We start from the raw sequence: 24372 nt of genomic DNA, 5'->3' as shown, positions 1-24372 counted from the left end.
GAAACCGCACGTCGCCGGAATGACTGAGTGACGATCAAATAGACCGAAAAGGACTCAAGAGTATCTGTTTAACCATGGGCCTGTGATTATGGCCTTTTGACAGATGCCGAGGTGGTCGGATTACCAGCTCAGCATGGGTACACTAGCAGTTTTCGAATGGAGCACTGAAGGAATACAGCAAAGAAAAGCGAGGAACTCCATAATGTAGCTCTTCGGGGTCGACAGGAGTGGACAAGAAAACATTCGAAACCAGAGGGATATCGCTCTGAGAAGGTGTTTGGTATTGCAGGACTGATCTGTCCAGCGAGAGAGAGATACTCGGAGGTTAGGCCAGACGCGGAGGGAAGAGGTCCATTTGTAAGATTTCCATAGAGAGGCGCCGTTGCTACCACTGCACGTACAGATACCTAGTGTATGATTACCAGGCGTTATGGTTCGACAGGGAAGCTTGCAAGATACAAGATCGATGTTCGCGGGGCATCTAATATGTCATCCCTTTAGTATTCGGCGCTCTGATCTCACTCAGGCTTTTGATTTTTTGCACTCTGGATTCTGGAACTGCAAGACCTTAAGCGGACGCCAGCTTGTCCTCAATTTCCAACTACAACGGGCTTTGATACCGATATGTTCAGCGTACATAGTACATAGTACGACATAAAGATCGCCTGGGGCTGCTTCGTATGCCTTTTTTTCCCCGAGTACATTTTCTCTCTGATGGCAGGACTTCGGAGTATTTAGATGCATATCCTAACATCTTCGCACATGGCACGTTGCAGGCGGGTCCTCTCACAACTTCAGGTGTATATGTGACCACGACCACGATATCCGTGTTTGCATGTAACATTGGTACCTGTCTGACGCCAATGGGAGTAAGGAGGTGCAGGCTATCCCTGGCAACAATCTAGTGCTCTGTGAAGACTTGAGAATCGACAGACACCCTTCCGGCTGGTTCGTGGAATCACAGCGGCTCTAGATGACGTCCCAGCGGATTGCATCCGCGGATGACTTCTCATTTTCAGAGCTTCTTCGACTTGTTGACCGTATTTACGATGCACAACGTTCTGTAGCATGGCACAGCGGGGACAATCGATTACTGCTAGCATCTTAGCGATTTGTACAAGTGCAGCCATCTCCCTCCGACCTATGGACTCTTTTCTCTATCCAACTCGGTGGCGTGGTAATTCGAACGATAACATTCTGAGAGCCTCGGTCACTGATGTTTTCTTCTTCCAGTTACCCCGTGTTCATGATTCTTGAAGCTTGATTAGTGATTCCTTCAACGGATACGGCTACGCCTCTATACCTTGATCGATCTTTGCCTACTCTGTAAAGCTCATGGCGCACGGAACAGGTACAGGAGAGTATAGTGGATTCATATCGACCACTCGTGCCCTCTGAGGGTGGAAATAATGACGCCTGAGGTTTTAAGGAGTGGAAAACATTCGTTGGGCGCTTTGTCGACAGCCATTCGGGGCATCGTAATACGAAGAAAAGCATACATCGGGGCGTCCCACGATGTCAAAGCAGTTCGCTCTAGCTCGGGAAGTTGCAGCTTCCTCAAAGGTCGCATGATAGTAAAGAAGAAGGAAACGTGGGTATTTGACGAATTTGGCAGCCTCTCTGGCTCCTTGCCTCCCTCGACCTGGCTCTCTGCGCTTAGGATTCCGCCATTCTTTTGCTTGACGTGTTGTTAGGGTATTGCATCCGTTCTGATGATAGCTCATCTGTCCAAGGATCCTTTCGTTAGGGCTCTCTTCGCTTCCGATAGCCAATACGCTGCCGACAATTGTTCATACATGTGGTTATGTTGGATTCAATACGTAGATAATACTGGCTCATAATAGGAAGAGAGTGTGGATCCCATCTGAGACTGTCTCACACGGGTAATTCGGTGATAACAGATCACTACTTGTGTACGGGATCTCAGCTTTATGCGTGGTAATTCTCCCATGACAGAGCAGCTATGAGATGATCCAGTTCTTTTCTCTTCGGTTAGGCAAATGTCGATGTGGGTTTCGTTTGCTGTTGATGATAGACAAAGTTACTGAATAGAATGTTTTGGGAGCCTCCGGAATGAACGCATGAAAGTCAATATTTTCCGTACTTTGTTAAACATGTGGGTGAGGAACCAAGGAGTGGGGGTTAGATCTCTTTTTCTCAGCCAAATACTGAGGATAAAGATAAGCCGCATTATCTACACGCCAATAGAAGGGTTTACCATGAGCAGAACATGAGGTGAACGCGCCGAAAATCAAAAACCAATTAAGACGCGAATCATCACGTGATTCAGACACGTCGCGAGTTCGGCCATTTCCAGGTTCTTTTCTACCAATCAACGGACGGTGGTAGTGGACCCTTTGAATGATATCGTTATCTTCGCTTCGATATGCCGTTTCATCATCCATCCTCGGATCTCTCGTCCTGTCATTGTTCTTGACCGTGGGTAGACGCTAGGCATTTTCAAAGGCACCGAAGCGGTATATGTGTAGTCAGTTGCCTCGTTTTGCCTAGGCGGGGACAATAACACAGGTAAGTCTGTCGCTGTCTCGATTTTGTGTATAGTATGTCGACAAATTGACTCCATGGCATTGCAATGTCGTTTCCTGCCCCATGAAATGCTGTCGCTCTTTGTCAAAAAGGCTGACTTAACCATGAGTAGATTTTGCCTATCATTATCTGACTATATGCGCCGACAATCATCGCCTTTTCCTTCCTTTCACATATCACCTGCAGCATGCCAGCAAGACCTTCAGCCTCACGTTTGCAGGACTACAGCTTGCTATTTTCCTCTCCACCACAGCACTTAACACAAATCTGAGGCGTATCCCAAGGTCGATGATTGATGTACCTGTAAGTATTCCTACACGCCATTAATCTTCTTGTATACAAATGACACCCTCAACAGTACATATCTAGCAAGATGATGTCTATGGTATTATGAAAAGAGAATAAAGAAAAATAGAGAAAACAATAATTACATGGAGGAAGTCGGCACTGTCCACAGTCGCCAGTCTTCGACTCCTTTCCTCGCTGTCTCTCCCCATTTAGCTTGCGGTCGCACACTATTCATTCTAGCCTTCCCTCCATGCTCAGCTGGCAAAACCGTCGCATCAGACATTGGACTACCTCCCGAGACACTCTCCGTCCATCGCACACGCTTCTCCCGGGCATCAACCAACCTCGGAGCCTCAGGCTCGAGGTTCGACAACATAATCGCCGTCGAATCGGCAGGCAGGACATCCTTGTCACTGTAGATATCCTCATCATCTGGTACTTCTTCCAGCATTACGTTCGTCTTGCCCTTACTCTTCGCTGGCGCCCTTGATTCAGCCAAGGGCTTAGGCGGCACAACAGGAGTCGGCGGACTGGGATCTGACGTTGTTCGAGCTCTGACATGCACCTGATGCGTTTCGGGCATTGACTGCGTCTTTTCAATCACGGTCGATCTCGACATATGATCTCGACTTTCGTGATGAGCTTTTGGCAGCCAGATGGTCCGATTGTCTGGGAGGGGCGTTGTCGAACTGAGCTTCTGAGAGGTCGACGAGGACGTGAGCTTCGGAGGGGGTAGCGGTTCTCTCATGTGATCGAGAGTGAGCTTTGATGAACTAGCGCTGCTGTTCTCCGCCTCCAACGATCGCAAAGATGACGACTTGGGGTGATGATAGACAGAGGCTTGTGACTGGGGTCTCATTCGAGATATATCGACTACAGGAAGTGATGCCGTACTCTCATGCCTGACAGCACCCGACCGCGGCGTCTTGGTTCGACTTTCATCGACAACAGCACGAGCTGCGGGAGGGTCCAGTGCCTTGACCTTCGAGATATCCGCTGAAGATTTGACTTTCCAGCCACTGGTTGTTGGAGGTCGTTCGATGGGGTCAGATTCGAAAAAGGATGGTTGGGACTTTTTATGTTGGGCTATTCCCTTGTCAGAAGCGATACTGGGTCGCCAATATAGATGCTCGTTAGGACGGAGGGTGGTGTCAAAATCATCCAATCTGGAGTGCGACCTCTGTCGGTCATGCTCCCGGGTTTTCTCCTGTTCGCGAGCAAAGGCCTCCTCCACGTCCTTAGCTCGCTTACCTTCCCCACCCTCCTTGGCCCTTTCATCATCCTTCCGTCGCAACCTCGCTTCACGTTCCTGACGTTCACGCTCATGCTTCTCCTGCTCCCGCAAGAAAGTCTCCATCTCTTTTGACAACTTGACTTCTCCTCTTCTCTTCTCCCGCACTCTCTCCTGTTCTCGCGCGAACGTCAGCATCTCCCTCGACAATTTTTCTGGCACTCTCGCCCGCTCAACCTCTCTCGATAACTTCTCCTGCAACTTCATCGCCACCTCTCTATCGCTGAGCTCCTGAGCAGCCCTCAGTTCGCGCTCGCGCTCACGATCCACTCTCTCACGTTTCGCGCGCTCCTCCGCCTTCTTCTTTGAGGCATGCTCTCGCTTAAAGAATTCCAACTGCTCCCGCTCCAACCGTTCACGCTCCTTCATCTCCTCCTCTTTCCTTCGAATCTCGAGCTCTCTGCGTCGCATTTCCTCCTCTCTTCTTTGCAGGTCCTCCTCCTTCCGCCTTTCCTCCTCTCTCTTGGCCTGCTCCTTCCTTCTAGCCATCTCTTGTTCTCGTTTGAACGCCTCTAGGGCTTTCGCTTTCGGAGCTTCCTCGTCTTTCTCACGAATCTCTCGTCGTCGTTTCTGCCTCTCTTCATCAACCAGTTTCTTGCGCTTGTCCTCCTTGTCGCGCTGCAACTGCAACATTCGAACCTCATGCTGCACCATCCGTGCTGTAGGGTCCTCACCCTGCGAAATGTCCTGTACGAGAGTACGTTCGTGCTTGATAGCATCCATGTGGAACTCCTCTATCATTTTAAATCGAACGCTCATTTTGAACTCTTCAAACTCGTTTTCCATCTGTTTGAGGGAACGCTCTGGAGCAGAATATTTCTCTTGGGGGTGAAGAAGGCCATAGTCATGAGGATCGACAATGACTGGACCGATATAACGTGTCGTCTGTTTAGAGCGTGAAGAGGACGAAGAATTCGCTGCGGCTGTTACCGCAGACAAGGCCGATGTAAAGAGAGGCGGAACCGAAAAGTGAGCAATGGGAGGGGAGGCACAAGACGGTTCCAGTTGCGGCGCCTGGCGGACGCGACGAGTTTGGTCATGTCTTCTCTGAAACGATTCTTCGGTTTCGATCCTCAAAGTGTCAAGCCGTTCAGAGGGGAGTGTGTCCGAAACTCCACGCTGTAGTTGAACCTTAGGTGGGTCTTCCTCTGATTTGAGAGCTTCGAACCACTCCGAGATCTTAGACACATCTTCGTCTGAGGAGATGGGTGACGCGAATGGATTACGACTGGAGGGAGTAACGGATTCTGGAGCTGGTGGCTTCCAGAGTTCGACAGGCACTTGACGTGGAGGTGAAACGGACATGGTACGCGGGAAACGGTCCTCCGGGGTCGGGTAATCAACGACGACGGGTTTAGAGGAAGGAGAAGTACTTGGTGACGTCTGCAGGGAGTCAGCGCCATTCCACCAGGTTGTAGATTGACTGGACGTAGGTGAGACGGCAGAATCAGTATCAAAAGCCTGTGATAGTTGGAATCAATACAGGGCTGTGGCGATGAAATACAGCGGTGTTTACCTCGAGGAGGTCGAAGCCTGCTTCGCCGTCAGCGTCTTCGTCGTCATCTTCATCATACGCTCCTACGCCAAACGACGCAGGATTGACTATGGCATAGGCTGAAGTGGATAAGTTGGTTGACCGCACTTCTGTGGTTAGCGGTGCAGAGGGATTGATCCTAGTGGCGGTGGCGATGATGGGAAGTTTTTGGGAGGAAGAGGATGCCACCGGTGTGCTGGGGCTGGGAGATGGTTCAATGATGGGAGTGGGTTCGGGTTGAGGTGGAGGTTGGATTTCTGGTTGAACATGCTTGACAACATCTTCCTCGCTTACCTCAACGCCGAACAAGACCTTGAACGTTACCACCATTTCAGGCGGCGTGATATCAATCCAGTCAGCCTCGCGAAGGCCTTTCTCTTCCAATCTTCGCTCCCACTCAGTCTTGGCCCTGTCTCGAAGCGATTCGTCAAGACGAAGACGCTCGTCCTGCCTCTCTGAGTCAGTAGTGAAGAGGATATTTGAGTCAATGGCGTCAACGTCTTTGCTATAAGAGACTGCTTCGGGCGTGTACCATGAAGCAAAGAAGTCCTTCCAGACTGCACGAACCTGTTCATTCTTGGAGAGCATCGTCGGAGGCGGGGGAGGCGGGGTAGCCGGCCGCGGAGGAGAAGGTGGGGTTTGCGGCGGGGCAGCTTTTTTTGTGGTCTGGTTTTTAACCTTGGCGCCTTTCTTTGGTTTGGCCATGAGATGACTCGAGCACCGCTAGATTGAATGGAAGGATGTTGGATGAAACGGTGTTGGATATAGAACGGAAGAAAACGATTGGCTGCCTCGTGTGGGAGTTCTCAATCGTCGCGTGTTTGGGCGGCTAAATCCGTTGTTGAAGGGTAGATATGCCGTTCTGGGCGTTGCAGACGAGTTTTCAGGCTGTTGGAAAGGAGCAAATGGAGTGGAAAGGGAGCCTTGGATGGACGTTTGAGTCAGAATCAAAATCTTGGACAGACAAGTATTGGCGACATCACGTGACCAGCTTCAATTGGGGCCAGGGCAAAGGGTTGGCTTTTTGTCAACTTTTCTGTCGAGTCCATTTGGATCTTACTCGGTCTTGACTCGGGCCTTTGTTTTTCTTCATTCCCGGTATTTCATTTCACGTCCCTCCGTCCCCTGCGCAGTGATCGATATTCCATGCCCTTGACCCATTATTATTCAAGTCTTGCTCTATCTCATTGCTCTGCGACGCATGAGAGGCGTTATCAGGCCTACCAACGCGTGGTCGTACACCAACACCGTTCATTTCAGATCCGTTCATCTGCGTCCGCACAACGATGCATGTGTTTCTGCCTTCTCCTATCTCCATCATCTGGCCTCGATGATCTCACGTCCTGGATTGATCTGTGTCAACCACCGCCAATTGGAGACCCCCATTTCCCAAATATTACTTGTGGACCAGCAATCACCGACCTTTTTTTTTTTTACCTGGTTTCAATCCCTCTTCCCATTGGACCTTTTACGCTTTTCCTCGTAATCGATCACTCCTACTACCAGAGTGATGATGACACCAGCGATAAGACCCTGGCATGCGCGACCTTGATCGACATGTAATCTCTACGTGAACCGTACCATTCAAATCGCTATAATCCCGTGTTCCGGAAGCGCCTTCAAGGTCGTTCCGCTAGTTCATCAAGGTCTCCTTTTTCCGTTGATGCACCCTTTCGACTCTCAGGAGCACGAAGACCGGCGCCTTCAACCTGTCTTCTATCTCTCCGGCTTCGTGTTGTCGCGTGAGTCCCTTCCTAATCTCCGGAGTCTAATAATGGCCCGCAGCTGTCCCACAAACCTGAACTTTACCATTGTATTTCCGTGTCTCCGGCCAATCACTTGGTCGAGATTATTCACTAATACCTCCATCCAAACCACTTTTCATGTTTTAAATTTCTTCAGCGATTGATGTATGCAATAAAAGCGAAAAATCTCTTCCGTTGATCCACTGCCGTTACGGGATGCTCGAAATCAAGTATTGCTATTCATAGCGGGACAATTTAGGACATCTAAAACTATTAACAGAGCAATGACCACATTGCCACCATATCCACCACGGCTCCGAGTGCAGCAAACGACCTTTGGCCTGTTTTGCCAGTACCGATAAGATACGCTCCGCGGTTCTTATTTCATCAGTACAGACTCCGAAGCATACTTCCTGATTCCCTTCGCGGCGACTGTTAGCCACAAATATCTGCATCGTCAAATATGGCACTTTTCTTCCTTTAGATCGTAGAAGAATTGAATCGATAATGCCTGTGTTTTTTGTCTTATTCTTCCTCTTCCCCTGCTGTTGCGAAACTGCTGAATTCGTGCATCCCGCCAGTCTGACTTGAGTGAAAGTGAATTATGATCCGACGATGCAGGGTTCTGAGTAACAGCGCACAACACGAGTACCACGACTGCACACATACTGCCACCACATGTGCTGACCGACCAAAGACCGATTTTCGTGATTCCTTCTCTCCAAGTACCTGCTTTTCTGACAGTCAGTACTGCGATCCTGCTCGTATCACCTTTTCTGATTGGATGAGTCGGTACAGGGACCTCTACAATTGTGCCTCATATACCCGCTCTGCTGTACGCACAATATCCTCAATATTCGATCATCAAGACATTCTACGGTACAAATCTGCCTTGTCAGTATCGTGTAACAGGCTCTGATTGTTCACGATTGCCTCGCAACAGTCGCGTTGGATCTCGACGATAATAAGTGCGGCTTCAATAAATGTGGAAATGATGGTGACACTGAGTGCCAGTTCTAGATTTCCTGTTGCTGGGAAGGGCCGTAAGGGACTACTCGGCTCTATAGGCATCCTCTCTTCCATTGCCGTCGTGAGTGTTTACACGTGCTGTGAACAGAATGCGATCTAACTAAAAGCCAGGCTTTTCGAGATAAATAGGTCCGCACCATAGCAAATATCACAGGTTTCGAGTTTCGTGGAAGTAGTGAGCCATCTACACGTGTAGTCATACCCTGAATTCTGATTCTTTTAAAGTCGTATGCAGCCAGTCCCTTCTCTCTTCTAATCTTCATATTCCTACCAATCTCCCATGTCTACGGATACCGTGATCTCGGAACGTGCAACACACCTAGACTTGCACGAACCTGACGACCAATGGGAAGCCGAACTCAAGGAAAAGCTCTCTGTAGCCTTCAACGACATGTTACGGCAGGCCAAGCAGAAGCTTGAGGATGACCTTAATAGCCTCGGTGGAGACAACATTGACGCTGCTCAGAAGAAGAAGCTGATTGGTGAGTACCAGGCCAGCGAACGCCAGATCAAGAGCTACGCAACCCAGAGCTTCAGATTCGAAGTCGAGAAGGAAAGAGAGCAGAGACGGTGGGCGGCTGGGCTTGAAATGCGGACCGGATGGAAAGAAGACCTAGAGAACGAGCAGATGGCGATCATGAGTGGCATTCGTAGACAAAGGACTGGCAGTGCCGGAGCAGAGTCAAACGCGAATCCGAAAGGAAGAGATAGGGAGTCGACACAGCCGGACCGTTTGTCTGATTCGCGGCAGCAGACAACTACAACTACAACTACACCTACACCTTCAGCTACTCGCCCTTCACCCATACCTATACCAACTGTCCAGAGACGGTCATCGACATCAGGAACACCCGTCAACTCGGTGCCTAAGAATCCAGAGGTGTGGATACCACCGAAATCTGCTGCTGAGGACAAACCGAACCTTCTTGGGCGCCGCACGAGTCAAGCCAGTATACGTACGTCGCCGTCCCAGAATTTTAGGCCGTCCGCCCCCATTCCAGAGAACCAGAAACCATCCAGCAACACAGACAGTAGGTCATCGTCGTCGCACGTATCGAAGGCATGCGCTCCCCTTCCAGAGATTCCGAAAGACACGGCGACCGAGAATGATCATTCTGAAAGCCGGACGGCGTCGTCTCAGACTTCTCGGCCATCTGTTTCTACTTTGGAGAATCGGAATCATTATGGTAATCTAGACAGAGATAGCCGGTCGTCGCCTTCGTACACGCTTCGATCGGAGAACAACAGGCGCTCCATTCCCGAACACGATAGTGTAGAGCATCAAACAACAACCACTGGACCTGTTATCCCGATACACGAGCATGCGAATGCAGAACGAGAGAAGGCTCGTATGGCGGAGGCGGATCAATTGTGGGCATCTCACACAAGAGCCAAAGGGAAGGAGATCGAGATCGAGAGGGACCGGCCATCATCACCTTTGCTACGATCCGTTTCCAATCAGGATGTGGGCCCTCCCCCTCCCCCGCCTATAGCTACGAAACCTGTTTATACTCCTCATCCAAGCCTGTTGACAACGTCGCGTCCAAGCAGCACGGCATCATCTCACCCACCAGCCACTCTGTGAGTCGCTTTTCTTCTGGTTAGCGACCCTTTTAATCTGGTCTAGTCGTCAGGTACCATCCTTTTCTGACGGTCCTCCTCCCCAGTGAGTTAAGGTAATGCTCATGCATTTCCAGTGACTTATTTCCGTAGTCGCCAGCCTTCTCTCGATACGCCTTCCCCCTCTTCGTAGTAAGCATATCCAGTCTTCCTTTCTACGTAACTGTTAGTCATGTTTTACTTGCTTAGTCGTCAACCTTCCCTCGACACATCTCCCCCCTCCTTAAGGTCAGTGTACTCTTACTCCATATTATTTCTTCTTATCCAATTTTCCTCGTTTCAGCCGCCAACCCTCTTTGACATTCTCCAGTAACAACTCCAACCACCATCCCCATCCTCGAATACCGGAGTTTCCGCCACCACTGATACCTGTTGATGGATCGGAAGCATATCGTTCCTCAGAGCGCCAGTATACATCTCTGCAGTCTCCTTCTCATTCCCAAACGTTGGCGTATACGTACGGACCGTCCCAGATGCCCTCGCATCCACAGCGCCAGCCTTTCCCTCCAGCAAAATTTTCAAATCTGTATCCCTCTGGAGGTGAGCTACCAGCCTGGCAACAATGGGGGGGCGAGAAACATTGGGCAGAGCTCAGTGATGATGGTTCGGAGAGCTTCTCAGAGGACGATGAGGCGATCTGGAGCTCGCACGATACAGAGCCATTTGCGAGGGAAGAAGTTGCACAGGATGACATGTATAGACAGGAAGCAACACGCACAATGGAAAGACCGCCAAGACGAGAGGCAGTGAGGGGGGGCGCCGCTTGGAAAGAGGAGAAATCACGGCGGGAGGAAGAAGCGAGGAAAGAAGAGGCACTACTGGAGATGAAGAGGAAAGAAGAGGAAAATAAGCGTAATGAGATGGAAGCCCTGCGCAAGTCGGAGGAAGCGCAGCGTAAAGCAGATGAGGCAAGGAAACTGGAGGAGGAGGCAGAAAGGAAAGCGGAGGAGGCGAGAAGGATTGAGGCAGAAACAGAGAAGAAAGCAGCCATCCTGAGAGCGCGCGAAGAAGCTTTGAGACAGCGCGAACAGGACCTGGAGAAAAGAGAGAGAGAAGCACTAGAGGCCGAGTTCAAGAGGAAGGATGAAGAACTGAAGAGGAGAGAGGAGGAACTTGCCAAGAAGGAGGCGGAAGATCTGAAGCGGAGGCAAGAGGAATCGGAAAGAAGAGAAGCTGAGGCGAAACAGAAAGCAGAGCAGGAGAGACTCGAGGAGGAGGCTGCTAAGGCGAGAGAGAAGCAACAAATACAGAAAGACAAGGAACTTGCAGAACGTCTTCAACGAGAGCAGAACGAGTCGTCGTGGAAGGAGAAGGAACGGGCTGACAAGATCAGAATGGAAGCAGACAGAAAAAAGGCGGAAGAAAAGAAAAAGGCGGATGAGAAAAGAAAAGCAGAGGAAAGAAGGAAACTGGAGGAGTTTCAGATGACGCAGGCGCGCGCTCGACGGAAGGAGGAGGAAGCCAGGCAGCAGCAAGCAGATTTCCAACGACGTGAAGAAGAAATCCGGAGGAAACGACAAGATAGTTGGACTTCCGAGGATAGCAAAGCTCGTTCTGCCAGTGGATGGGGTTCAAGTGCGTCAGCGTCATCTTCTGGGTGGGGTTCCTCTCCGACTGCCTCTAATCCAACCTCTGGGTGGAAACCCACTACGCCCAATTCCAGCAGGACATCGACTTCTTCCTCGACCCCAGGATATAAGCCAAGGTCAGGGTCTACTTCGTCGTATTCACAACATCAGTCTCCCTCGACGCCTTCTAGTACACCTCAGACTCCAGTTTCTGATGCTGAATGGCGGCGGAGACAGGAAGAGCAGGCACGAGCACAGCAGGAGAAATTCCGTACGGAGCAGGAACGGCTTGAGCGGGAGCGACAGGCGAAGGAGGCGGGCAGGATCATGTCGAAGGACGAGGTGGTTCGGCTGTTCCAGTCACATGAAAGTCAGTGGCAGAAGCTGACTAAAGGGAAGATTGAGAATGTTATTTGGGATGCGTTTCCTTGGCCGATGATTAAGAAGCCGAAGGACGTTGCGGATATAAATGCTGGTGCGATACAAGCGTATGTGCTTAATCCGCATTTTCCAAATAATAATGGCAAAGGGGATAAGGACAAGATTAAGGAGCAGATTCGAAGATGGCATCCGGATCGTTTTGAGAGGCTCATGCCTCGGGTCGCAGAGGGCGATAGAGACAGAGTCAGGGAAGGCGGGGGCGAGGTGGTCAGGGGATTGAACGATTTATTGACCAAGGTCAACGGTCCTGCAGGGGTGTTTGGGTGAGGTTTGCTTGTATGTTTGGAATGAACGAACGACACAATCTATGTAGCATCTTTGGTTTTCTTTATTCTGTCATCTACTCACAATGTATATGGACTACCCTGCAGTCCTAGGTCTTGTATAAATATATCACCACTCTTGTAATATATATTTTGTTAAAATTTGGGACTGGACTTAGTGGGACAGTGTCCTCTTTTTGCAGCAAAAGTATCCTGTACAGAGTTTGTCTTTCCGGATGCCTGTATTCCTTTTTATTGGATATACTCTTCCTTCATCTTACTGACTCTGACACAGTTTTCTCATTCTATATATTTACGCTGCTTGTTGACCAGATAAAATTCGGAGAGCAGTGGTAGCTCGGATCTCCCGGACTAAATTTACCCATTCATGTCTTCTGGATATTCTGGATGTTTGAAATGATTGCAAAGACCACCTCCACTGTAGAGTACCATTGCAACCGTCGGTAGCGAAAGAAAAACAAGGACAGCCGGAAACAGGATAAAGAGTAGTAACAGAAGACCGGGCCTGGGGTCACTGCATCCTTTTTGTTTCCTTCCGGACAGGACCACTGCGACAATAAATACTGAACCGGTCCCATTGGCGTTTTATTCACACTAACGTCAAATTTCTTGTATCTGGGGTGTGCTTGGACTTGCCTTGACCCTTCGGCCCGTGCTTTGGCATCCGCCGCAAGACAGTAGCAAAGACAAGACCACTTCTGGAAGTATAAAATGATATCACTGAAGGGGCTCTTCACTCGTTCTGCATTCTAGCACATCCGGCCTCGCTCTCGCCTTGACTATGCCTCGCAACTCGAAATCCACCTCAATACGAGTCAACCCGCAGCAGACGCCGGCTCTAAACGTGCAGCTGGATCCCAAAGAGTTCTCCATGTGGCGGCGAGAGCGATTGGCCTACCTACAGGCCCTGAATCGTGGTTCACGGTCGGGTGCCGTTAGAAAGAGTCTAAGGCAAAAGAGGCGAAGCCGAGTCAAGTCTACCACTCCTAATTCTACCCCCGGACTATCTTCATTCGTTGCTCTCCCCTCTGCACCCAGCACACCAGCATTCATGCCTCGGGAGAAGACGAGCCCACCCCCCGCGCCACGAGCTTCGAAGAATAGAGTCATAGATCTTGGAACTCCTACGCCGCCGCCGCGCAGATCTAGAGTCATTGATCACAACTTCCTCACCGTCGGTTCACTATTCCACATCAGGAGCTCTCCAGACATCATCCTAGAGGACATGACTGAGGATGAATCAGATGCTTGGCACGAAAACATGCGGGATGCGTTTGAGGGTGCCAACAAGATCAGGAAAGCCAAACCGAGCCAAAGTTTCTAAGAGCTGCCGCAAGTTTCATGATACATATTTTACGTTCATCCTTGTATAAAGTATATATAATTATGAAGTCCTTCCTGCAGTTAAAGAATCTCTGAGCTGCTTTCTATCATGGTATGCCGGGTATTTCCCAAAATCTAGGATCTTCAGCGTACCGAAGAGCCAATCTGACGGCTTATAACGAGCAATGCACATTCGTCCAGAGCCTTCATCCCACGACAGACTCTGTGCGCCATTCTCCAGCTCTCCTTTCAGGTAATTCTGGGTCAACGAGTATAGCGGGTCCCATTCCTTCGCTCGGGGACGGACGGTCTGAGGGCCTTTGAAAAGACCTTTGGCGTAGTCCATGTTCGTTATATTGTATCCTCGCCACCACGACGTAATTTTGGGCGCTTCTGTGCGGTCGAACCAGTCCGTGTGGTATGCAACAGAGCGATATGCCCCCGGAAGAACATTGAGACGACCAGCGCTTGGCACCTGGATAGTCGTAACAGTGCGCTGGTTCAAATCGTACTCCATTGACCCCGTTTTGTTATTTCGGTGTAGCTGCAAATTAACTGTGCCGATGATACCATCGACATGAGTCAAGTAGATGGCAATTGGGGGAGCTATGGACGGAGGAGAATTTATCCAAGGCGAACCATTGGCATTTTGAGGCATGTACATGTCGGAGATGCATGCAGCGTCAATTCTGTTATTCGAAACGTGAGTAACAACCTGCTGCAAAGGAAATGTGATGTGCTGTGCAGAGACTTGAGGTATAGCATAGAGTTCGATCTGATCCCCGTTAACATCAGCTCGCACGAGGAGAACATGGGCCTGAGCAGGAAGAATTCTGAGCGCAAGAATCCTCTATGAGTAAGAACGTTAAGAGGACGTTCTGAAATCACGTTATATTTTGTAGTACTAACCTGATTAGGCCCCATGTCTGGGCATATGAAGTGCGTCGTGCGCTGAGTGTCAAAGTTGACGATTATAACCCGGTTTTGGTGACACACAGCAGCGCAAGGGGCCCCAAGATATTGACATAAAGAAGGACGCTCCGGCCGCCTATCACCAAAGCAGACAGTACTGGACCATTGGAAAGGACTGGGAAGTGATTTTGCATATTCCCGAAAAGTGGACGAAGTGTTGTCTTTTTCGGGGTCTGAGATGTACTCCAAAGATCCTAGCGCGACAGAAGTACAGACGCAGTCATACGATAAAGGATGTTCCACGTCTGCAGCATCGTAGCTTAGCGTCGATGGATCTAGGCTAGAAGAGATGCTTGAGCGTCTATGAACATGCAAACATGAATTGAAACAGACCTGTACAGCGTCCCGGTCGGATAGCCTCGTCGAACGTAGAATATCATGATGCGCTGTTCTCCTTGGTAGTGCATGAACTTAGCCCGCAGATGATACGCCCTGCTGGGCAAGGCTATCTTTGCCAGCAGATTATTTCTCTCAGCAGGCGTTTCGTCGACATCAAAAATGGCCAGATAATACCGATAATCCTTCACGTCGGCCATAGATGCGACGAGATACTTCCCTCCAGGAAGAAGAGATACTTCGAGAACTTTGTCGCCCGGCGTCTCTAAAATGTAGGTGAATCGTATGCAAGGTTCTACTATCCAGTTCTTCTCCAACGAAGATGCGCGTATGAGAGCCCTTTCGAGATGGTGATCTCTGGCAGGAGTATGCTGAAAGGGAGGATGTGAAAGGGGAAGAGGGAGGTGGACCTTTTTGAGCATCCGCTTCCAGAGCATGAAATCATGAGTGAGGTAGAAGAAACTTTTGTTGGCCTATAATGGAATGAGAACCTAGAGCGGTGAATACTAAAACAAGACGTACTGATCGTAGAGCCAGAAGATCACGAAGAGACAAACGGGGGAATATGAGCTCGAGAAGAACTTCAGGAGGGAGCGCAAGAATGAGACATGACCCTCTTAGGAGCGAAACCAAAGGCTGGAAGAAATCAGATAGGAACATCATGGAGATTGTGTTCAACGACCTGGATAGCGTTAAATTAAATAAAGAAAAATACAAGGCAAGAGCAACAGAACAGGGCCGACAGGAAGCAGTACAAGAGACGATGGATACAGCACAAATTACAAACACAAACTACTATACAAGGATCAATGAAAGTACAACGCTGTCATTCAAAATGGAAATCAGGGTCTCTTGTCGACCACCATGTCGACCACCTGCTATCTCGACATCAACATCGGCGACCCTCAGCGATATAACGATGACAACGCCAGGCGATGGCAGCGGCGGAGAGGTGTCCCACACTGTCGTCATCCAAAAAGCCGGTCTTCAAACAACTCCATTCCACGGTAGTCTTGCAATGGCCAACTCCGGAGGGAAAAACCCTGTCAACTCTTCTCCGTTCTTCGTTGGCCAAGCTTAAAGGTAAGATCCTTCATTGCTCTCCATCGCTGCTAGACCCAATCTCTTTGCAGAAAGTACGTCATATTTGGGCGAGTCAAGGGCGGAGATGAAGATGGCGTCCAGGTATTAGAGAGGTTGAACGTGGTCGGTAGTCGACCCGAAAGTAAAGATGAGAGACCACTGGAATCTGTATGGATTGGCGATTGTGGTCTAGAGTGATACCTGACGGTAAGAACTTCTTCATTCACACGTCACTTTCTGTGCTAATAGTACTCCCATGTTTGGCTTAGTAGGATTGTGAACGGATATTGGTATTCTATGACGGCAGATTGAGGCTGTAAAGTGTGTCCAAGTATGTCACTGAAAGCCGCCTACTGAATGCCTGTATCTAATCTGTCTGTCCAATGTCAAAGGATTGCAATAATAACGGCAAGTCTCTGGATATAACATCCGCGAGGTACACAGAAATTCATTAAACTATTTTACAGGGCAGTTAAGAGGTGTCTACACTACTTGAAATAAAGTTATAACGAACGCCGCCGGAACATAAAGTTAACGAAAATAATAACAGAATGGTAAGAGGCACCTAAACAGCGTCCTTCTTACCAACAAATAACACCTTCTGCTTCTTGAGTGCAGCTTCGATAACCCTCATACCTGCAAATACCTTCTCTTCTTCGAATCGGCGACCTACCACCTGGACACTCAGGGGGAGACCGTCCATCTTCTCCGCATTGTACGTTGACCACGCTTGGCGGGCGGGAGCAGACAATGATTGATACATCAAAGTCGATTCAAAGTCCACGGGTAGGGAATCGAGGTCCTTCCGCACGTTCGTTACCGGGAGGACACCCGCCGAATAGTCCAGCTGCAAAATAGTAAAATCAATCAGCTTGGACCTAGAGGAAGGGGAATGTGATGTACCATATTGAACAGGAACGTGTAGCTAGCACTCATCAGAGAGGCTTTTTCGCCGTCACCATTTTCCAGTGCGGGAAAAGGCAAGGTGACAGTCAAGACAAAGTCAAGACCCTCATTCTTCCACTTTTCGTGCCATTGCTGCCGCAACTCGTCGCGTTGGACGATTAGTTGGCGTTCCTCGACAATGGTCTGCTCCTTCAAATTGTCCGGGAACTCGAGCTCGGTTTTTCTGGCGATAAATGACCATAACCTCCGGACGGTTCTCACGAAGCGTGAGCGGCTAACATGTTTTAAGACAGATACCAATGCCGCATTCAGCGTTTCTCCGGGAAGAAGGACATTGCGGATTTGACGACCTTTGCACATGTGTCAATCAAAAACGGAATCTTTAAGGTTTAGCAGGGTAACTGACCTCCGTCTGCGAATACTATTTGATAGCCAATGCTCAATACTTCCTCGATTGGCGGTGAGCTAACGAGTGTTGGTGAACAAATGGCGCCAAAAGTCAAACTGTTTAACTTACAAATCGACGACTTCATGGCCATCTGCTTTGAGAGCTCCGACAACGGTGGATAAAGCACGTTTGCAGGCAGGTGTTGGGGGTATCGTATCTAATCAACAATGTCACGAGGGAAGGGGTATGCGGGTAATTCACGTACTATCGGTCCATATGACACCCCATTTCAGCTTTCGCCCTTCTTCCAGGAAGTCTAATGGACGCCACTGAAGAGGAACACACTAAGATAATGTCGTAAGTGATAACGCCGAACTAGCGCGAAAAACAAACGAACGGTATGGTCATACGTCCAGGGCTCCATGTCAATGACCCGCTTGTAGAACTCCTCTAGGTTGTCCAAGCTGTTCGCCAGTGGGCCAGTCAGTATAGGTACCGCCTCGAGGCCCGTCATCGGCGACATGTTGCCCAACACCGGAAAGCGGCCGACGCTTCCCTTCATGCTCCATATTCCACAGGTATGGGCGGGCATCCGAACGCTGCCTGCAACGTCGCTTCCGACTTCAACCATGCTCCCGCCCCAAGCTACGAGCGCGCCACCGCCACCGGTAGAGGCGCCAACACCATGCGTAGCTTTGTATGGATTGGTCGTTCGACCGAAGAGATCTGACTCTGTCTCCATCGAAAACAGGGCAGTGGGTACGGTGGTCTTGACATGGATAAGGGCACCGGCGTCTCGAAGGAGTCGGACGATGGAAGCCGAGCTCTTTGCGGGTCTGTCTGAAAATCTCGCAAGACCGATGGTTGTATCATGATCTTCTATGTCGAACGAGTCTGTTCAAGGGTCAAGAAGAGATCCGGAAAAAAAAAAACAATAGAGACGCGTGCCTTTGACACTGACCGGAACACCAAGCAGGGGCCGTGAACGAAGGAAATCTGACGCACGACTATCTGAATCGGCACCTGGACCGTAGTGCGCGAGAGACGACGAGTCGAGGGCATGATTGACCATGATATCAGTGATGCAGTTGGACTCCTTCTGGGCCACGAGCATCTTCTTTGCATATGCCTGCATGACGTCCGCAGGGTTCAGGACGCCGGATCGACATTGAGTAACGAGCGATGCCAATGGAAGGGCGTGGATTTTCTCTTCTGCAGGGGTCAGAGGGTCGTTGTACGTGACGGGGAGTGCATCTATCTTTCGCTGACGGTCGTCGCGCTTCCATGCGCTGGAGAACTGGTGAGATATGTTTAGGATAAAAAAAAGAAAGGAAACTGACCAAGCACGGTGAAGGGTGCGCATGGGGGATATGGTCAGGATGGAAGGTGAACGGGAACTTATAACATTGCAGCCGAGGAGTTAGGGCGCAAGGATAAGAGAATTATAGAGGCCATTATAGCGGAGATCCCGGCTGCTTGTCGTGAATATCGTTAATACGAAAGCTAGAACTCAAGGCGATTAGAAATTATCGAAGACACTTTGATCGGCAACCCCCGTTCGGACACAATCAAATCCCAAATCCACCTCAGATGAGTAAAGTATATTCACTCACTTACAGTGCAACAGTGCAAGTCTACATTCAAACAAAAGTCGACAATCTGCACAAATTCATTCAACAAGGAAATTTTTGGACAAACCACCGACTTGCCAGTCGGCCCCGACATGTCAACCAGGCATGGCATAATCCACCCCTGGCCCTTGACAAGTCGATACATTCAATAAAATTCGCCGAGCTAAACCTTGACCCGTACCAGTTATCCCCAATCACCCTAGCTTAGCGGTCGATCTCTCAACTGCCTCGATAAATTCCCTAGAAGACAGTTGGAATGCAGGAAACGGTCGACGTGACAGCTACCCGCCATATACAAAGTTCATGAACCACGTTACGACAAGCTAAATCGTGAAAACCCACCTCACTGAGGAATGGACTCCAAACTAGACAGCTGGTACGAGCATCCGACATGTCGCAAGACAATTAAAGCGAGCAAATTTGGTGAGTCTTGTTTGCGTGAGACATACTTCTCTATCTAAGTTACATACAGTGCTATACGAAAGCTGTCTCCAAAAAGCATGCCTTCGAAAGGTCCCGTACTCACAGAAGAGTTACTCCATTCATACAATGAGTGCCTTAGAATACGGAAAATGGTTAGACGCTCTCTCCCCTACCAACCGCATTTACTCAGCCTTGTCGTAAAAGATGGTCCCTTTCGTGCCGGTTTCAATGGCTTGAAAAATTGCATCTGGCGGTGATCGGTACACAAACACCCAACTAGTCAAACTTGGTATCCAAATGGAATCGACTGTGCATGCGCCAAGTCTTTCTTCGATGCGTCATCGTGGACGCAAAGTCGAAGGATGCAAAGTCCAGCCAACTCTAATCCGAAGTTACAAACGACGGATTGGGAATCTTTGGACTCGCATGCTGGCGACGCTCTGCGTCCATGCCAGATACACGAGATGAGCCATAATTTGATCCCAGGTACTGCGAAGAGAAGATTAGAGGCCTTCCTTTTCTCTCGCATCCATATTGACCTTGGGCAAGTGGCGAACGAGCCACCATTCCCGGTAAATAATCTGCGCCGGCCCATCACTGCATTCCAATTTCAAGACCAGAAAACATAGAAACAGGGGTACCAAGACAGAATTTCGGGATTTTTTCTTCACCGCATTCCAACAAAGGTCCAACTCTTTCTACAAGCAGCACACAAGCTTCTTCTGATTCATGACTTAGATAAAGTTGGGGATCATCGTGAAGAAGCATGTCGTCGGAGGTTCTCCAATACAAGAATTCATGTGGATACAGCGATCCGTTGGTCCTGAGATCACCACAAAGTGGTGACAGTTCCATTCCTGCGAAATTGGATAGAAGAAAATGCCTCTATTAATGCAAATTAATGCCGCACGAGGCTACGTATTTCGATGGAAGCAGGAAACGGCGGACGAATCAACTGATTTTCGTCGAAATCTTCTTCGTATTGATGGGATTCAAACAAAGCGGTTCAAGCCGCTCTGAAATCGTAAAATAAGTATGCATAATTGCGTTACCTGCCCGTACTCCCGTAAACGACTCCCGTGCTAGGAGCACTTCCATACATACGACGGGTCAGCGGTATCTGCTCATCAATACCAAACTCGTCCGACTCTGCATCAGAGTCCACATCGGTAAATCCCGCTTGTTGCGCCCATTCCAGCAGCCGCGAAGAGGATGGTCTAAACTTCGCGTGTCGCACACGCCGACGACTCCTGGGGTAAACAACACGGATGACGATAAAAGACCTATCAAGGTTAGCGTTGGCAATCAAGTAAGCCGGCATTAAACTTACAAAATAGCGAAGAATATGAGGAATAGCGGAAGAAGTCCAACTTGATGAACGGGGACCTCGCCGATGAGGTCAGGTTCGTGTGGGGGCTCCGCAGGAGGATCGGGGTCAGGTTCTGACGGACTAGTCGGAGATCCTGAGACTATACTCGAGCAGGCGTGTTTCGATTTCCACGTAAATGCGTGTGTGCCATTGAAGGACCATGCGAATTCGGGTTCTGTTGGCTACGTTGGTTAAGCATACTGGCTGAGCCGTACTACCCTCTAACTCACCTCTTCGACATCGTGGTCGCATATAAACTGAAACGTAGCCTTTTGCCTTACATTTCGACTTGTATACGAGCCGCCGTGGAGTGTCACTTGTAACGGTGCTAAAGTAGATTTAGATACAGACGCACTTTGCTTGCCATGGAAACGTACTGTGATAATCGTCTAGCTTCGCCTTTGCTCCAAGCTTGGCTGTTGGATTGAGATTCGGATCGACTGCTATAGGAATCACATTTGTAACGCGGGTGGATTCCGAAGGTCGGTTTGGCCATGCATTGGTAACTATAGGACTATCTTGGTGAATTCTATATCTGCAATTGAACGAAGAACCAACCGATCAGGCATATCCAAGTACCGTCAGGACACTCATAGGCAATCAGGATACAAGTCGCTCCGGCGAAGTATGCAAATACCTGTAGTTCGGCTGGTAAAGTTACATCCAGTTTCAAGGGGCCATTAAGGCTGATACTGTAAGAGTTTCTCGTGCGTGTTGGGGGAGTTTCTTCGTCCAGCGAAATCGCCAGCGGTCCGGGATGCGACGTGATGAGAGGGCATAGATCGAACATGTCGTTGTCGATTTGAAAACTACATTGAAGGGGAGCAAGTGTGGAAGGATCCATCGTGAGGCACGATATCTGTGCAAGACGCCTGCAGCAGTGGAATGCAGAAGACTGGCATTGTCAGTGGTTCTGCTGCTACGAGGGAATAGAGGACCATATCCGGACCGGTGGCAGCATCACATGTACATCCAGGGAGCGGTAGGAGCAAAGAACAACCAAGACTTGTGAAAAAGGCGTATTTTGGGGGCCATTTAGTGTCGCATAACCACCGCTTGGTTGCCCACGGTAGCCAAGGTAGTGAATACCGGAATTCTGGGCCTGCTGGTAAGAGGACATGCTGGTGGGAAAACCAATAACATCGGCAGACCATGCCGGAATAGCAGCGGGGTATCGGAATCTTAAAAATACACCGGCATCGCGGCACCGTTGGCTCTCTCAAACGACAATGTCATTCAGCGATCTACGAGCCTCCAGAAAGACAAAATCTTATGTGAACGGACCATCCACGAAGAAGGAAGCCAGGGAGGTACCTTCGGAACAACAGCCAGCGGTGGAATCTGCTCTACCTAGCAATGGACTTTATCGCGACTTGCCTCTTAGCATAGAGGTTCGGACTTGTGATATCTCAGGACGGGGCCTATGGAGCAAAGTAAATCTCGCAGCAGGTGAGTCATCTACATTCAAGAACCAGTCAAGGTGCTGACCTCCTCCGAGGCCAGGTTCTGTTTGCTGTACAACCTCACGTCGCAGTGCTTTCAACAGAAAAAATGGATGGATACTGCTCGGCGTGCTTTGGACTTCCACCTCCTTCCGGCCTGAAGCGATGTACCCAGTGTCGTTCAGTGTGGTACTGTGATTCGGTCAGTAACACTTGTTTGCATTAGTCCCATCCCTTATCCTTTGAGTAGACCTGCCAAACTAAAGACTGGTCTGTCCACAAACATGAATGTACATCTCTTCAGCGTTGGTCTAAAGCAGCACCCTCTGATGACCTTTCGATACCTAGCGATGCCATACGATGCATGGGTCGCATCTTGTGGATGAGACAGAAGAAAAGAGTAGATAGTGTCTGGGTAGGTGTCGCCTATTCGTCTTTCACCTTCTTTGCCTACTTTTTCTTCAGACCAGAGAGTTGGATGCCATGCAATCCCGTGAGTGATCCGTCGTATTTAAACGTCCACCGCTCTCATGCCTTTCTTCCAGACAGGAAAAATCTGCCGCTCTCTGCCTCGGAAATGCATACACATCTTGCTCATTCACTAGTTCAATATCTGGGACTCTCCTCCCCCGACGATTTACGACAGTTTGGAATCAACTCATCGGGTGATCTTGTGGATTTGATATCACGGGTGGGTACCCTGCATAATTTCATCCTATTTATTTTGATGTGTCTCCTCTAGTTCACCACGAATACTTTTACCATCACAGACGCCGCGTTGTGCCCTCTCGGAGTATCCGTTTCGCCTGCAGTCGCACTCATAAATCATTCCTGCGATCCGAACGCTGTCATTGTATTTCCTCGGGTATCGGCCCATCCGCAAGCAGACGAACCACTTATGCACGTCGTCGTGCTACGCAATATTCTACCTGGCGAAGAGGTATGTCATCCTTGCAGCTTCGTTCTCCTTCTCTAAGTGTATTTGGCAGATCGTGACGGCATACATCGATACAACTCTGCCCCGATCCCTTCGGCAAGGAAGTCTCAAAGAAACTTATCACTTTGACTGCAGGTGTCAACTGTGCAGATCACCTCCAGATATGGATCCTCGGGAGTCCATGTGGTGCACAAAAGCATGCGGAGGAATGTGTCCGCTACCGACGGAAGGTTTGATTCGGTTCTGACCCTTATATGCTTCCTCATATTGACCTAGTTAACAGAGAACCCGCTCACCAGATGCAATGAATGCAACTCGGCTGTTCAGTCAACCGATGCGGTGTTAGATGCGGTTCGTGTAGGCCAAGAAGCACTCGACAAAGCTATAGTTGTACAATTCAAAGGTAGAACCATTCTTACCTTCCGTTCGTTGACTGATCATGTTGTATAGATCCAGCAAAAGCGAGACAACTGTCGACTAAGCTCATTCCTATACTCACCTCTGCGGGTCTCACGCCTTCCTGTCATCCTCTCCTCGGGCTAACTATTTTACATAAATCCTTCCTCATATCATCATTCTCGTCATCGTGCACACAAGAATACCTTGATAATACCGTCCGAGTGGCGACGAAAGCGCTTACAGGATTGGTCAGTATTCACAGAGAAGGTCATCCGGTACTTGGAATTGCGCTCGCTGAATTGGCCAAGATACTTGCTGTGGATGAACCTTCGCCGCGTGAGACCAATGAACCGGGGTTCTACCCTCCGTCTGGTCCACCGAGATTGAACCTCGCTTATGATACGTTCATACGCGCGAGGAATTCACTTATGATTGGCTTTGGTCGGATGAATGAAGGTGGAGAGATTGGCCGCCATGTTCGGGACGCCATTGTATCGCTGGAGAAGGAGATTGGGGTTTGGAAACAGGGTGTCCGGAACGTTTTTCAGGATACACCCAAATCAAAGTGATCTTGTCACGCGTTTGCAGATGCCGCCCAAAACGACAAGTCATTGGGTATAGTTGACCGAATGAGCTCATGCGTGTATTATATGAACTCGCCCGAAACTCAGAACAAACTCAGTAGATTTCTGTTCGTTCTGAACATCCTCCCTGCCAATAATTTGGATAGAAACATTTGTTCTATCTTATTGGAAGTGTACCAAGCTCAGGCAAACAGAACAGTCAGAGAGACGTGGAATCCATTTCTATGTGAGG

At 49.4% G+C, this 24372-nt stretch overlaps 11 protein-coding genes across 11 annotated transcripts; 6 read left to right on the top strand and 5 right to left on the bottom strand.

Moving 5' to 3' along the window:
- Nucleotides 1-1096: 1096 nt before the first annotated feature.
- BT62DRAFT_1075501 (uncharacterized protein) lies at nucleotides 1097-2584 on the bottom strand (the record flags this gene model as incomplete). Its single annotated transcript, XM_043179120.1, has 3 exons — nucleotides 1097-1252; nucleotides 1304-1678; nucleotides 2342-2584. The coding sequence occupies 2 exons, from the start codon at nucleotides 2582-2584 to the stop codon at nucleotides 1373-1375; spliced, it is 549 nt and encodes a 182-aa protein (XP_043040232.1). The 3' UTR covers nucleotides 1097-1252; nucleotides 1304-1372.
- A 390-nt stretch (nucleotides 2585-2974) lies between these two features.
- On the bottom strand, nucleotides 2975-6365 carry BT62DRAFT_919332 (uncharacterized protein; the record flags this gene model as incomplete). The annotated part of the gene is made up of 2 exons (XM_043184153.1): nucleotides 2975-5587; nucleotides 5643-6365. The coding sequence occupies 2 exons, from the start codon at nucleotides 6363-6365 to the stop codon at nucleotides 2975-2977; spliced, it is 3336 nt and encodes a 1111-aa protein (XP_043040231.1).
- A 149-nt stretch (nucleotides 6366-6514) lies between these two features.
- Nucleotides 6515-8563, top strand: BT62DRAFT_1005088 (uncharacterized protein; the record flags this gene model as incomplete). Its single annotated transcript, XM_043177104.1, has 7 exons — nucleotides 6515-6643; nucleotides 6705-7219; nucleotides 7275-7402; nucleotides 8204-8284; nucleotides 8349-8373; nucleotides 8426-8495; nucleotides 8546-8563. 7 exons carry the CDS (start codon nucleotides 6515-6517, stop codon nucleotides 8561-8563), a joined length of 966 nt encoding a protein of 321 aa, XP_043040230.1.
- BT62DRAFT_83715 (uncharacterized protein) lies at nucleotides 8427-10432 on the top strand. Its single transcript, XM_043182431.1, has 6 exons — nucleotides 8427-8609; nucleotides 8660-10015; nucleotides 10069-10100; nucleotides 10148-10186; nucleotides 10244-10282; nucleotides 10338-10432. The coding sequence occupies exons 2-5, from the start codon at nucleotides 8715-8717 to the stop codon at nucleotides 10279-10281; spliced, it is 1410 nt and encodes a 469-aa protein (XP_043040229.1). The 5' UTR covers nucleotides 8427-8609; nucleotides 8660-8714; the 3' UTR covers nucleotide 10282; nucleotides 10338-10432.
- Nucleotides 10433-11913: 1481 nt separating this feature from the next.
- On the top strand, nucleotides 11914-12294 carry BT62DRAFT_858795 (uncharacterized protein; the record flags this gene model as incomplete). Its single annotated transcript, XM_043182490.1, has 1 exon — nucleotides 11914-12294. A coding segment is annotated over one exon (381 nt), but the record flags the coding sequence as incomplete, so codon positions are not given.
- Nucleotides 12295-12892: 598 nt separating this feature from the next.
- BT62DRAFT_931297 (uncharacterized protein) lies at nucleotides 12893-13722 on the top strand. The gene has a single exon (XM_043186098.1). It carries the CDS (start codon nucleotides 13129-13131, stop codon nucleotides 13669-13671), a length of 543 nt encoding a protein of 180 aa, XP_043040227.1. The 5' UTR covers nucleotides 12893-13128; the 3' UTR covers nucleotides 13672-13722.
- Nucleotides 13723-14066: 344 nt separating this feature from the next.
- BT62DRAFT_83554 (uncharacterized protein) lies at nucleotides 14067-15777 on the bottom strand. The gene is made up of 4 exons (XM_043182425.1): nucleotides 15501-15777; nucleotides 14976-15451; nucleotides 14580-14922; nucleotides 14067-14518 (listed from the first exon to the last, which is right to left on the bottom strand). The coding sequence occupies exons 1-4, from the start codon at nucleotides 15639-15641 to the stop codon at nucleotides 14462-14464; spliced, it is 1017 nt and encodes a 338-aa protein (XP_043040226.1). The 5' UTR covers nucleotides 15642-15777; the 3' UTR covers nucleotides 14067-14461.
- Nucleotides 15778-15818: 41 nt separating this feature from the next.
- Nucleotides 15819-16268, top strand: BT62DRAFT_931295 (uncharacterized protein). The gene is made up of 2 exons (XM_043186097.1): nucleotides 15819-16061; nucleotides 16112-16268. Exon 1 carries the CDS (start codon nucleotides 15898-15900, stop codon nucleotides 16057-16059), a length of 162 nt encoding a protein of 53 aa, XP_043040225.1. The 5' UTR covers nucleotides 15819-15897; the 3' UTR covers nucleotides 16060-16061; nucleotides 16112-16268.
- An 82-nt stretch (nucleotides 16269-16350) lies between these two features.
- BT62DRAFT_931293 (amidase signature enzyme) lies at nucleotides 16351-18860 on the bottom strand. Its single transcript, XM_043186096.1, has 8 exons — nucleotides 18696-18860; nucleotides 18304-18644; nucleotides 17753-18249; nucleotides 17621-17699; nucleotides 17485-17572; nucleotides 17374-17432; nucleotides 16965-17317; nucleotides 16351-16908 (listed from the first exon to the last, which is right to left on the bottom strand). Exons 1-8 carry the CDS (start codon nucleotides 18716-18718, stop codon nucleotides 16627-16629), a joined length of 1722 nt encoding a protein of 573 aa, XP_043040224.1. The 5' UTR covers nucleotides 18719-18860; the 3' UTR covers nucleotides 16351-16626.
- A 1442-nt stretch (nucleotides 18861-20302) lies between these two features.
- On the bottom strand, nucleotides 20303-21896 carry BT62DRAFT_931291 (uncharacterized protein). Its single transcript, XM_043186095.1, has 6 exons — nucleotides 21416-21896; nucleotides 21337-21367; nucleotides 21156-21284; nucleotides 21009-21106; nucleotides 20740-20960; nucleotides 20303-20692 (listed from the first exon to the last, which is right to left on the bottom strand). The coding sequence occupies exons 1-6, from the start codon at nucleotides 21620-21622 to the stop codon at nucleotides 20458-20460; spliced, it is 921 nt and encodes a 306-aa protein (XP_043040223.1). The 5' UTR covers nucleotides 21623-21896; the 3' UTR covers nucleotides 20303-20457.
- Nucleotides 21897-21992: 96 nt separating this feature from the next.
- On the top strand, nucleotides 21993-24267 carry BT62DRAFT_931290 (SET domain-containing protein). Its single transcript, XM_043186094.1, has 9 exons — nucleotides 21993-22227; nucleotides 22277-22422; nucleotides 22471-22635; nucleotides 22686-22713; nucleotides 22766-22911; nucleotides 22963-23160; nucleotides 23210-23387; nucleotides 23441-23560; nucleotides 23608-24267. The coding sequence occupies exons 1-9, from the start codon at nucleotides 22008-22010 to the stop codon at nucleotides 24123-24125; spliced, it is 1719 nt and encodes a 572-aa protein (XP_043040222.1). The 5' UTR covers nucleotides 21993-22007; the 3' UTR covers nucleotides 24126-24267.
- Nucleotides 24268-24372: the final 105 nt, after the last annotated feature.

Source organism: Guyanagaster necrorhizus (assembly GCF_019112545.1).
Source record: "Guyanagaster necrorhizus MCA 3950 unplaced genomic scaffold BT62scaffold_11, whole genome shotgun sequence".
Classification (NCBI taxonomy): Eukaryota; Fungi; Basidiomycota; class Agaricomycetes; order Agaricales; family Physalacriaceae; genus Guyanagaster; species Guyanagaster necrorhizus.
The sequence above is the reverse complement of the archived record's forward strand: the minus strand, read 5'-3'. Positions and strand labels throughout refer to the sequence as shown.

Coding starts and splice junctions, on each gene's coding strand:
- BT62DRAFT_83715 (XM_043182431.1), top strand. CDS start 8,715: ATGTCTACGGATACCGTGATCTCGGAACGTGCAACACACCTAGACTTG. Junction 10,101..10,147: donor TCTGACGGTCCTCCTCCCCA/GTGAGTTAAGGT, acceptor TTATTTCCGTAG/TCGCCAGCCTTCTCTCGATA. Junction 10,187..10,243: donor ACGCCTTCCCCCTCTTCGTA/GTAAGCATATCC, acceptor TTACTTGCTTAG/TCGTCAACCTTCCCTCGACA.
- BT62DRAFT_931297 (XM_043186098.1), top strand. CDS start 13,129: ATGCCTCGCAACTCGAAATCCACCTCAATACGAGTCAACCCGCAGCAG.
- BT62DRAFT_83554 (XM_043182425.1), bottom strand. CDS start 15,641: ATGATGTTCCTATCTGATTTCTTCCAGCCTTTGGTTTCGCTCCTAAGA. Junction 15,452..15,500: donor ATCTTCTGGCTCTACGATCA/GTACGTCTTGTT, acceptor ATTCCATTATAG/GCCAACAAAAGTTTCTTCTA. Junction 14,923..14,975: donor CCGACCGGGACGCTGTACAG/GTCTGTTTCAAT, acceptor CATCTCTTCTAG/CCTAGATCCATCGACGCTAA.
- BT62DRAFT_931295 (XM_043186097.1), top strand. CDS start 15,898: ATGACAACGCCAGGCGATGGCAGCGGCGGAGAGGTGTCCCACACTGTC.
- BT62DRAFT_931293 (XM_043186096.1), bottom strand. CDS start 18,718: ATGCGCACCCTTCACCGTGCTTG. Junction 17,318..17,373: donor AATAGTATTCGCAGACGGAG/GTCAGTTACCCT, acceptor ACATGTGCAAAG/GTCGTCAAATCCGCAATGTC. Junction 16,909..16,964: donor ACACGTTCCTGTTCAATATG/GTACATCACATT, acceptor ACTATTTTGCAG/CTGGACTATTCGGCGGGTGT.
- BT62DRAFT_931291 (XM_043186095.1), bottom strand. CDS start 21,622: ATGGATCCTTCCACACTTGCTCCCCTTCAATGTAGTTTTCAAATCGAC. Junction 21,368..21,415: donor CTTTACCAGCCGAACTACAG/GTATTTGCATAC, acceptor ATTGCCTATGAG/TGTCCTGACGGTACTTGGAT. Junction 21,285..21,336: donor TACTTGGATATGCCTGATCG/GTTGGTTCTTCG, acceptor ATAGTCCTATAG/TTACCAATGCATGGCCAAAC.
- BT62DRAFT_931290 (XM_043186094.1), top strand. CDS start 22,008: ATGTCATTCAGCGATCTACGAGCCTCCAGAAAGACAAAATCTTATGTG. Junction 23,161..23,209: donor ATATTCTACCTGGCGAAGAG/GTATGTCATCCT, acceptor TGTATTTGGCAG/ATCGTGACGGCATACATCGA. Junction 23,388..23,440: donor GTGTCCGCTACCGACGGAAG/GTTTGATTCGGT, acceptor CCTAGTTAACAG/AGAACCCGCTCACCAGATGC.